At 53.9% G+C, this 12,281-nt stretch overlaps 1 gene segment (V, D, J or C); it reads right to left on the bottom strand.

The window, feature by feature from the left end:
• Nucleotides 1-348: 348 nt before the first annotated feature.
• LOC149851757 (Ig heavy chain V region C3-like) overlaps nucleotides 349-12,281 on the bottom strand; it is a gene marked incomplete at its 3' end in the record, with an annotated part of 53,676 nt that continues 41,743 nt past the window's right edge. The window contains 1 exon segment of the V gene segment in view: nucleotides 349-659. Coding sequence covers nucleotides 349-659 — 311 coding nt within the window.

The raw sequence follows: 12,281 nt of genomic DNA on the forward strand, positions 1-12,281 counted from the left end.
CTCACAACCTCTTCCTCCCCCGACATCCTGAGCTGGGTGCACCCCACTCTGCCCAGGCTGCTGCTACCACTGCACCTGCTGTCCTCCTGTGCCATGCACTGAAAAGGACCTACCTGGGATTTCCTGTGGCTGAAGCCATGTCTGCAGAGTTGGGCCTGGGGTGGCTTTTGTCAGGGCTCCTGGAGTGGCAAAGAGTCTAGAGGCTGGGGTTTGTTGTCCCGGGTCCCCTATCTCCCCTCCTGCCTCTGTGCAGGGCTGTGCTGTGCAGGGTGGCTGCCCCCTCCTGGCACCTTAGAAGGGAGGATCTGAGCTGGGATTTTGTATTGCCCTGAACAGGTTTTGATTCACAGTGTATCTGGCACAGTAATACAGGGATGTGTCCTCGGGTTTCAGGGTGCTCATCTGCAGGTACAGCATGTTCTGGGAGTTGTCTCTGGAGATGCTGAATCGCCCCTGAACAGCCGGGGAGTACCACTGGCTGGATCCATCATAGTTAATTGCAGCCACCCCGTCTAGCCCATTCCCAGGAGCCTGCTGTACCCAGCCCATGCCATAGCTACTGAAGGTGAACCCAGAGGCTTTGCAGGAGAGGCGCAGAGAGTCTCCAGGTTTCCTCACATCTCCTCCAGACTCTACCAACTGCACCTGGGACCAGGCACCTGAAAAGAAAGGTAGGATCCAAGAGTAACTAGTTTCAGGGCAAGATCAGTGTAACTCTCCCTTCCTTCACCTGTGGGAAGATGAACTACCTCGCAGAGCTGGGGCCAGGACAAGCAGGTGGAGGTCAAGTCCCATCTTCCCTGGTGCTGGGGGAAGATGTTGTGTGTTGGTGGTCAGTGCCTGGACCTGAGAGCTATGGGTTGTGTGTGCAGGTGCTGCCTGGGCAGCAGGACAGAGTGATTTATACCGGGCAGCCTGTGTGTGATTTGCATGTCCCCTGCCTTATACCACCCTGCTGCTTTCCCCAGGGAGGGGGATCAGTTGTGCTGCACACACACAGTGGCTGGACCCTCCCATCCCCTGTGTCTGGTACCTCCCACAGCAGGCTCTGGGGCCTTATTTCCTTGCCTTCTGCTGAAGGGACCTGTCCCCACCAAGCCAAACCATCGTGGAGGCCCTGGGCCTGGATTTGTATGTGCTTTCCTTTTGGAGATAAGAATTAAGAGCATTTGTCCCCTGCCTGCACTGGTCAGAATCTGGGTGAAGGAGACTCATCCCCCTGAGGCAGGGCAGGGAGCTCAGCAGGAGGTGGGGATTGCTCAGGCTGCGAAAGGGTTTCAGGTAGTCACAATCCATCAGGTGCTGGGAAACCCTTCCTGTGTGTGATCCCGTGTGCCCACCTGCCTCCCTGCACATGGATTTGTAGTTGTCTGGTGTCTGGGGTAGAAGAAGGGCTGGGTGAAACCTTTCCATGGCAGGTGCTCCCAGGGAGGCTGGTGGGGAACTGTACCTGCTATAAAGCATCCTGCAGCAGCTGAAACACACAGGCCTGATGCTTTAATCATCTCTTTTCTCCCCTCCTCTCCCTTGCCTGTTGGGGCTGGGTTGGGCCTGTTTCCCAGGGGGATTTCTGCCTCCCATTTCCTGGCAGGCGTGCACATCTGGCCCACATGCCAAGTTCTGTTTATGTGAGGAGCTCACGCATTGGTCAGGTTTGCTGGTGAGACATACTCTGGCCAGAGCTTTAACAAAGCCTTTGTTTGAACAGCATACGTTGAGCAGTGCTCCAGCGAGGCTGCACCTGACTGGGTCCAGTGATCTACTAGACCTGATGTGTCTGACCCAGCAGGCTGAGCACGGCACTGCTGCCTCTGACTCTCACACAGGCAGGTGGGTCCTGCAGGGCTGGTTTCTGTGCAGGTTCTCAAGGGTATTATTTCATTGTGTGTATTTCTTGCACACATAAGTCTTCCTAATAATAGCTAAGGTAATGTCCTTTGCTGCTATTTGAGACTGTTGCTCTTTATAGTGTCATCTGCCACTACTGAGAGCAGTCCATCTCGTCCTCTTTTGAATCCCCTTCAGGTCCTTAGAGGCCACTATTAAATCCCCTCTGTCTTCCTTTTTCCAAATAAATAACCCCATTTCCCCCAGCCTGCCCTCATAGCCCATGTGCCCCAGCCTGCAAACCATTTTGGTTGTCCTCCCCCACACTCTTTCCAGTTTCGCCACATGATTTCTGTGGTGGGGGCCCAAAAGTGAACACAGTCCTACAGATGTGGCCTCACCAGCACTGAAATGCGGGGAAGACTCGCTTCCCTGGACCTCTTGGCAACTCACTCAGCAATGAGTTTCTGGCAAAAAAAAACATTGAATGGCTGGTCCTGGCAGGCAGAGCCTGGGCTGTCTGGGCTCTGGGGGGTTCCTGTGCCTCAACTATTCAGTTGTGCCCACACTCTGTTTTTGCCCTCAGTAAGCCTTGGTTTCAGAGTCACTGAGAAGGGGACCTGTGCTGGTACCTTCTCATCCTGGGTCTTCCTGTGTCTCTATGAACTTCAGACAGATTGTCTCTCCCCTTGAAGACACCAGAAACTGTCCATTCTCAGTACATCTCTGTCAGGGCAGGGGATGCCTTGGTCAAGTTCAGCTCTCAGGAAACTGCTGTCCAGCCACCACCTCCAGCTCAGAGCAGAGAGGGCCGTAAGGCCTGAGAGAGACAGCGCTGCCCGGGATGTCAGGACCCCTGAGTCGTGTCCCTAATCCTGTAATAGCACAGCTGGCTGGTGGTAACCTGAGTGCTGGGTGCCAGGCTGGGGAGTCTGTCCCTTGGATTGCTATAAGAAGGACAGGCAGAGCAGGGGGCACGATGGAGGCCAGGCCAGGGCCCCTGAGCTCAATTCTCAGAGACTCTGACACACTGGTCACTTTTGAGCCTTCCCTGGATTTAATCCCTGCCTGGTTCAAGTCATATAAAAGGCCTGATGTGTCTGACCCAGCAGGCGAAGCACGGGGCCGGCAGGTTCTGCCTCCACTGCTCACACAGGCAGGTGGTTCCTCCAGGGCTGGTTTCTGTGCAGGCTCTCATGGGTTTTCATTCACTGTGTGTTTGACACAGTAATATTGGGCTGTGTCTGCAGGCTGGAGCCCAGTCAGGCGCAGGTGAACCTGGCTGCTGGAGGTGTCTCTGCTGATGGTGAGGCGGCTTTGGAGAGCGCTGTTATAGTTAGTGCTTCCACCACTCCAGATAGCTCCGACCCACTGCAGCCCTTCTCCTGCTGCCTGCCGAGCCCAGTGCACACCATAGCTAGTGAGAGAGAATCCAGAGACAGTGCAGGTCAGGCTGAGGGTCTCTCCGGGCTTCACCACTCCAGGGCCGGACTCCTTCAGCGTGATCTGGGACAGGACACCTAATGGAGAAATGAACAGGGCATTAACTCATGGACCCACACTCCCTGCATCTGCATCCCCCTGCCACACACCCCATCAGGCACTGACCCAGGGGTGTTGCCAGCAGGATGAGCAAAGCCAGTGCTGGTGTCATGGCCCTTCTGACAAATGCCGGTATCCCCAAGAGAAAGGAGGGGGCAAGTCTGAGGAGACACTGAAGCACCCAGAGCCAGGGCTGGTGCTTAATGAGGACACTTCCAGGTGTCAAGCAGGAAATTGGGTCACATGATTTGCATGTTCTTGTTTTATAAGTGCCCTTTCTGCTGACCTCACTGGACATAATGTCAATCTGTCTACTGAATAATGCAACTTTGAAAGTCAAGGGATTTAGGGAACTGGAGAAGCCAATAAAGACCTAGAGGCATTATGGAAAGTGTCTATGACCCAGGAGTTGTCGAGGTGAATCCTTCCAAGCTCTGGACCTTCCCTTCCCTCCCAGGGAACAAACCCTCCCTGGTGTCGTCTCACCGTGGCCTCAGTGAGGGATTGGTCCATGCTGTTTTATGTTACAACCAATAGACTGAGCCCCTGGATCTGGGGTGGGAGGGAAAAGTGGGGCTTGCTTTATTCAGAAGGTGACATTTCTGGAGTAAAGAGAGTGATACCCTCAGAACAGAAATTTGCAGTACAGCTGTTTGTGTGGGGAAAGAGGATCTGGGGCTGTGACTTAAATGTAGCATGTTGGCTTACTGTCTGGGAAACCAGTTGTCATGGTGGCAAGCATTAACTATGACCTGGTAAAATAGGGGAATCATGGAAAAGGGAAGATAAAATCCTGCTGTTCCTCACTTAAGCAGTTGGTCCTCTGTGCTTATCTCTACCCATGAAGGTTTGCTGAGTCTCTGTTGCGGGGTGGCTGCATGTGCTGGGCAGTGCTGCAGCCCTGTGCTGCCCTATGCCTGTAGCATCACATGTGTGAAAAACCGGGGAAATGAGGGTGTTCTTAGTCTAGCAGAGAGTGTGAAATGAGCAGGGATTGTGTTGTACTCATAGAGGCAATTGGAGAAGGTTTTTCTTGGCCATGGTGGGTATCTGGAGAGAGGGAGACTGCATCATTTGCTCTGTGACTAAAACAAGTTTTTGTGTCCCTCTGTCCATATCCTGCACTTCTATTTCCTGTCTCAGCACTTGCCCAATTTCCAGATGTGCTAAGCAAGGGTGGGAATCCACTGGTGCAGCTTGATAAGACCCTCTGAAGCCCGAGGTCATGGTGGGGGACAAGCTGTCTGTCACTAAATAATTGTTCCATGAACTAGAGCTGACTTTGCCAGTGAGTTGGGCACTTAGGGTCTAGACCCCATCTGCACCCCCCTGCCTCTCCACCGTTGAACAGCTGGACACTGCGGTGCCATTGATGGAAAAAGGCATTGACAGCAGAGATCCCCACATCCTTCCAACATCTCTCCTTCGTGGAGCAGAGGATGGGAAGACCTAAGTGCTGTCTTCCAGTAACTCTGTATCATTACTAATGTGAACATTAGGTGCCACCCTGTGGATCTGTGACCTTTTGAAGTAGAAAAACTTGACTGAACCAAAGAAATGCTTCTTCTTTGGATACTGTGCAATGCCAGCCTCAGCCTGAGATGAAGTGACAAGGGTAAAATGGAACCTACATCCCAGTAGCTTGCTCTGGAAATGGGGCTCCTAATTCATTGGACTGTGGAAGAAGACCACAGAAACCTTGTCCTTGAGGTAAGTTCTCATCCCAGGATCCTGGCAATGACTAGAAGTATTGGGCTTTTGTTTGCAGGGTGGTTTTTGACTTGCTCTGAATGGATTTTGCCTCAGTGTGCAACTTGCACAGTAGTATGTTCCTGCATCCTCAGTTCCCAGGGTGCTTAGGTCCAGGTGTTGGAGCTCTCCTGGGTGAGAGAGAGTCAGCTCTGAAAGTCCTTGACAATGTCAGTCCCTCCAGAATGTGGACTGATCTCTCCTATCTGTCCTGGCCTTTGCCCAGGGGATAGATGGATCCAGTCAATGGTGTAGCAAGGAAACTCCAGCCCAGTTGTGATACAGAATTGTGTCCTGGTTCCTCCAGTCCTCGTGACTTCTGTGCCAGACTGAGTAAGTTGGACTTGGGAGCTGAAACATGCAGAGGACTATTTGATGTCCTCATTTTTGTGGCGGTGCCGCTGGATCTGAGGGTCGGCAGCTGTGTCATCGACACCTTCCGGGTCCCATACGGGGGCCCGCAGGTGGCCCAATGTTGCGCTTGATGTTGTATTAGCGGTTTGTAAAAGCCTAAAAACTTAAAAGCTTAAAAAGTTAAAAGCCTAAATCCGCAATGGGGCTGCCACTGGGTTTGGCAACCAGCGCTTTAAAAACACCAATAAATTATGGGGAAAACAAGAGAAAACAGGGTGTGCACGTGCAGGTCATAACACCAAGCCATTAATAGCCTGAGTGTTTGCATTCCCAGGTAGCAGGGTTACCTGGTGGCGGGGCGGGGAGGGGGTGGTGGAAGAAGGGAGGGTACAGATCCTTTTCTGGCTCTGCACTTTTGAGAAGGGGATTCCCCAGCCTGAAGGTTTTTGCTGCTGGCTCTTTCTCCCCAGGTGCAGCACCTTGCACTTCATAGATTTTCATAGACAATAGGGCTGGAAGGGACCTCAGAAAATGGAGTCCAGCCCCACACCCGAAGGGCAGGAAGTCAGCTGGGGTCATAGGATCCCAGCAAGATAAGCATCCAATTTGCTCTTGATGCTGTTCAGTGTAGGTGCTTGAACCATCTCCGATGGCAGGCTGTTCCAAACCTTGGGGGCTCGGACAGTAAAGAAATTCTTCCTTATGTCCAGCCTGAAACAGTCTTGCAGGAGTTTGTGACCATTCAATCTCATCATCCCTTGGGGCGCTCTGGTGAAGAAACGTTCCCCCAGATCCTGGTGGTCACACCTGATAAACTTATAGGTGGCCATCAGATTGCCCCTGAGCCTTGTCACATCCTGTTCTCATCCACCCACCCCTGTAACCTGTCTAAGTCCAATTGCAGCCTATTCCTCCCTTCTGACATGCCCACATCTCCCCACATCTTAGTGTCATCTGCAAATTTGAACAGGGTACTTTTTACTCCTTCGTCTAAGTCACTGATGAAGATGTTGAACAGTGTGGGCCCAAGGACCGAGCCCTGGGGGACCCCACTGCCCACATCCCTCCAGGTCAAGACCCATCCACCACCACTCTCTGGGTCTGACCCTCCAGCCAGTTAGTGACCCTTTTGACTGTGTAGCTGTTGATGCCACAGTCCCTGATTCTTTTTTTTTTTTTTTTTTTTTTTTTTTTTAATGAGAAAGGGGTGAGGGAAAGTGTCAAAGGCCTTCCTAAAGTCCAGAAAGACTACATCTACTGCTACCCCTGCATCTAAGGATTTGGTGACCGGGTCATAGAAGGCCACCAGGTTGGTCTGACAGGACCTGCCTCTAATGAACCCATGTTGGTTGCCCCTAAGCATAATCTCCTCCACTGACCCCTCGCAGACATGCGCCAGGATAATTCTCTCAAAAAGCTTACCCAGGATCGAGGTAAGACTGACTGGCCTATAGTTCCCCGGGTCCTCCTTCCTCGCTTTGGTGGGCTGATAGAGTTTCTACAAGAGAAGAGAGTGGGGAAAGCCGTGACTTTCAGTGTGCAAAGAACTTCCCGTTTTTGTGCAGCCCCTGCTCTGCTCCGTGTCACTGTGTCTCTGGCACAGTAATACGTGGCTGTGTCTGCGGCTGTCAGGGAGCTGAGACTCAGGGAGAATTGGTTCTTGGAGGAGTCGGTAGAGATGGTGATTTGGCTCTTCAGAGAAGAGGCGTAGTTTGTATACCAGGTGGACCCACTATATCCCAGTCCCATCCACTCCAGTGCTTTCCCAGGAAGCTGCCTGATCCACCTCCAGGAATATCCACTGGTGATGGTGTAACCGGACACAGCACAGGTCAGGGTGAGGGTCTCTTCAGGCTTCACCACCCCTGGGCCAGACTCCACAAGCTGCACCTGAGCAAGGACACCTGAAAAAAATATAACAAGGTAAAGAGAGAACCACTTAATCAACCCCTTATTGTGTTACTTTTTGTCCCTGCTGGCCCAGGGACACTCGCAGGGAGAGAGGAGACCAGGACAAGGAAGAGCAGTGGAGCCTTCATCCTGGTTTTCTTAAGGACAGAAGGTCCCAGCAAGCAGGAATGGGCAAGGCAAGGACTGAGGCTTTAGGGCCCAGGGGCTTGTACTTAATTAAAGAGTCCCCCGGAAGTGATTTGCATGCGGGTTTTTGGTGTGAGTATCAGGGGCCAGGCTGGGAACGCTCAGTGCACTGTGGTGTCTGCTGAGGGACGAGGCTCCCCTTTGTACCATGACAGACAGGAGCCCAGCACTTGTCCTTCCTAGCCAGGAAGGGGTGTGCACAGCACAGAAGATGGGCTCAGGCTGGAGACTCCTTGGCCAGGAGCAAGGATGTGCTTTTCCCTGCAGAAAGAAGCTCCCAGGACACGTGATTCTGGGTTGCGCTGTCAGGGAGAAAGGAGTCCATAGCCATTCTCCTGGGTCTGTCTGGGAGCTGAAGCTCAATGGAAAATCGGGCCGGGCTTGGTGTGTTCAGTTCCACACACCTAGTGTCCCCAGCCCCAGGCCAGGCCGTGATGGGGTTTGTGGACTGGGAGTTTCTGTCCTGCTGCACCAGCTGTTGTTCTTCTCAGGGGCAGAGTGTCTGAGACTCCCCCGGAGCTGGTGCCCAGGGCAGAGCATCCCTAGTAAGAGGCCAGAGGAGGAGCGGGTCAGCTGAGGGGCGCCAGGCTGCTGGTCTCCCCCGGACAGACATGGTACTGGGGTGGAATGGAGGTAGGGCCAGGACTTCTGGGTCCTGCTCCAGCCCTGGGCACTCTGACCCATGGCAGGTCACATTCAGCTGGATTTTTGCTACTGGGGATTGAATCCACAGTTGCTAAGAGCTGTGGGAGCTGGATGCAGCAAGGGGATCACTGGCCTCTACTGGCAGATGTTGCCTCTGTTGCTTCTGGAGGATGGCTGGTCCTTGTGCATCTCTAACAGGTTTCCCATCACCTTGCATGTGGCACAGTGACATGGGCCATGCCATTGGGCTGCAGGCTGGTGATTGGCAGCTGCACTCAGCCCTGGAGGTGTCACTGCTGCTTGTGCCATGGTTTGTGAGGGCTTTGCTATGTTCAATGCTCTTCTCTCTCTAGATGCATCCATGAAACTCCAGCCCTTTCCCTGGTGCCTGTGAACCAAGGTCACAGGACAACTACTGGGAGAGACTTCAGGCATAGTGCAGGTCAGAGTGAGGGTCTCTGCAGGCTTCTGGACTCCTGCACTGGCCCCCACCTGGCTGAGCTGGTCACATGGGCACATGCACCTACAAGGAGGGGAGAGCATGAAAGGGCTTTCTGAGCTACCACTATCTGTGTGTATGGGATCGGCTGCCCCTGGGGGTCCGAGAGCCTGTCCTTACTCCCTTGGAGCAGCAGCCAAAATGGGGTAACTCTGGATTCTGGCATCAGGAGATGTGGCCTCCAGCAGAATGGCTTCCAGGGGCAGGAAGCTGAATCAGGCTGGGATTTGGGGGAACTGCCTGCATCGCTCCATATACCCATAGGTTGTGGTCATGGTCTGGGTGAGGGGACAATGCAGGGCCGGTTGCTACACAGCATCAGTTGTAAACTCTGATGGCAGGAGGGTTTTACAATCAAGCTTGCAACAGAGACTCCCAACAAAGCACCTACTTCCAGGGCAAACAGGTGATGTTCCAGCACTTGCTTGGGTGTTTGTCTGCAGCTGTCTGCAGGATCTCACATGACCACCTAGCCCTGTGACCTGTTGGTGCCCTGCAAACAGGGCCATGGGCAATTTCTTGTGGAATCCCAGAGCCAGGTGGCTTTGGAGGGCTCTCAGCCCTGTCCCCTGGGTCAGCAGGGTTCATAGTGCAGGGCCAGGCTGGCAGTCACCCTTGGAGTAGGGCAGCACAGGCTTGGCCAGGCCTTGGCCAAAGACCCAGTGGTCAGTTCTTCCCAAGTGCAGGGGAGCTGGATCCAATGATCTGTAAGGTCCCTTGCAGCCTCTAATTATGAAACTATGATATCCTACCATGGGCTTGGGCAGGTGGTTGGTTCCTAGACCCTGATTATGGGTGCTCTACCCCAGATGCGTTCACTCCCAGGGATGTGTTCTAGCCTTATCATGCAGGCACTGGACTATCCTACACCTTGTACAGCCTTGTATCTTTTGAATGCCAATCTGGACCATGTGCCAAGTCTTGCTCACATAAGAAGTTCATGCATTTGTTGGGTTTGCTGGTCAGGCCTCCTCTAACCACTGCGTTAGTAAAGCCTTTGTATGAGCCGCATCTATTGATCAATGTTCCAGCGAGGCCTGCAGCATGCAGCTCTGAAGGGGGCTGCAGGAGTCTGGTTTGGGGCAGTGAAGATGTGCTGACAGCGTTTGCATATCTTGCTCAGGCAAGAGGGGAATTGTCTTCTGCTGGGGAGCTGGTTGTTTGAAAGCCAGGAGTGGGAGTCAGGGATGTTTCACTCAGGTTAGCCCCTCTCTGAGAACAGGCTGTGAGTGCTGCTGTCACTTGTTCTTGGTGCTGTGTGAGAGGGTGGGTGAGACCCAGGGGATGCGGGCTGGGGCATTTCTCTCTCAATTGCAGTCAGTCACTAGAGGATGCTGGGGCTACTTCCTAGATAGGCTCTGTCTGCTGGGGCAGGGGTGAGGGGCATGGTCTGTGCTGGACACAGGAGGAAATTGGGGTTGTAGTGGATGTCATGGGGTCCTCACAGAGCAGATGTGGGAAGCTCTTAGGCTGGGTACATCTGGTAGCCACTGAGGTATGTCTTAGCTAGTGGCTTGTGCTGTGGCTGTCAGTGCAGTGCCCATGGGGGGTGGGGGGTGCAGGGGTGTGTAGGGGCTGTTCTGGTTGTGGGTCATGGGGTCTACAGTCCCTGTGGGTATGCAGTGCCCTGAGAGTGATGTCTGAAGGCTCCTGGCATTGGCTCTGGAGACTCTCCCCTCCCAATTTTTTCCCAGTAGGGTTGGCATGACAAGGCCTGAGCTCAGAAAACTCTCCCCAGGGCTGGAATCAGAGATGGGCAGCATTGGAGGGACCAGCAGGGCCCTGGGGGTTGGGGCCTGGGCTGGGCTCAGCTCCTGCCTTTGGTTTCTGCTCCGCAGGGAGTCAGTGCAGGGCAGAAAGCTTGCATACCTGATCTGAACTGGGTTCCCCTTTTTGTACAGGCTCTGCCCTGCTCTGAGTCGGTGCGTTTCCCTGGCACAGTAATACATGGCGGTGTCAGTGGCTGTTAGGGAGTGCAGCTGCAAGGAGAACGAATTCTTGGAGGCGTCTCTGGAGATGGTGGTTCGGATCTTCAGAGCCGGGCTGTAGTACATGTTCCCACTTTTTGAATAGATGTTTACTATCCACTCTAGCCCCTTCCCAGGAGGCTGCCTGATCCAGTTCCAGCCATAGTGGTGTTGCTGTCAGTAACAGAGGCACCAGAGACAGCACAGGTCAGGGTAAGCGTCTCTCCAGGCTTCACCACTCCTGGGCCAGATTGGACCAGCTGCACTGCAGAGAGGACACCTAAGGAGCACACAATGCAGATGATGAATAAGTACCTTGGAGGGCATCCCAGAGTCCTGGTTTCCCCTGAGCCCTCCCCAATACCTACATGTGGGAGAAGAGAGAATCACCAGGAGTGGGAATAAGGAGTTCATCATCATTGCCATTTAACAAGGGAGACTCCCCAACCTGCAGGATGCTTCAGGGCAGCAGCTGGGCAGGTGTTGTGGCTCCAGGACCCAGGACCTATATTTAACCAGAAACCCTGAGGCAGAGATTTGCATGCAGCTCCCAGGAGGCTATAAGAGGTGCCAGACAGGGAGTACTTAGCACAGGACCCTGCTCTCTCCCCACAGGGCTTTAAGTCTCTGGCAGAGAAAAAGACACTGCGATTAGCACAGACAGAGGGGATGGGCTGGTCCTGGACTCCTCGTGTGTCTTCCCAGGGCCAGGGCCAGGGCCAGGGCCAGGCTGTGGGTAGGTGCCATGGGCTCTGCACTGTGTTTTGCTCTTTGCTCTACCAGCCTGGTGACAGGGCATGAATCTCCCACCGGGCCCTGGGCCCCAGTCCCAGGACTGTCCAGGTCATTTGGGGCCTGAATCCCTTAGGGGCCCCATGAATTTCAGCCTTGGGCCTTGGGGCTTCTTCTCTTCCATGGGGCTGAGATACCCCATCTGCCTGAGGGACAGGAGGTGCTGGCACCTTGTAGTGATTGGGTTGGACCAGACCTTAAGTGATTGTATTGAGTGCTCAGCTTTTGGGGCTTGGTGCCAGCACCAGCTGGAGGGCCTGGGAGCCTGAGGGACCCAGTGCTGAGACCCAGTGCTGGGAATTCCCCTGGGAGTCGGACCCTCATGGGCTGCTATTGAACCCCCATCCTACCTAAGCCCGTACCAAGAGACCCAGGCCGGCCTGGTGCCCCGTGCACTTATCCTGCCGTGTCCTGGGAGGCACCAGCTCCCCTCATGCCTGACACTTGACAGATACCTGCCTGTTCCCAGCTCAGGGAAGGTCCCCAGAGAGCTGGGATATGAGTGGAAGGGAGGTGTCCTGTGCTGCCCCCTCCTCATGTCATGTCAGCACCACCTGCTGGACCAGGCTCTGAAATGGCCCTGGCAGGTTTTTGCCTGGCCTCAGAGGGGCTTTCTCTTGCTGTGTACCTTGTACATTAATAGCAGGCTGAGTCCTCAGTGCTCAGGCTGCTCATCTGCAGGAACTGCAGGTTCTGGGTGTTGTCTCTAGAGATGGTGAGTCTCCCTTTCACCGATGGTGCATAACTAGTTGTATTTGAGTTCCCAATGATTTCCCTGACTCACTGCAGCCCCTTCCCAGAGGGCTGCT

The sequence above is a fragment of the Crocodylus siamensis genome, unplaced genomic scaffold (assembly GCF_052110815.1).
Source record: "Crocodylus siamensis isolate JL-2025a unplaced genomic scaffold, ASM5211081v1 HiC_scaffold_261, whole genome shotgun sequence".
Lineage (NCBI taxonomy): Eukaryota > Metazoa > Chordata > Crocodylia > Crocodylidae > Crocodylus > Crocodylus siamensis.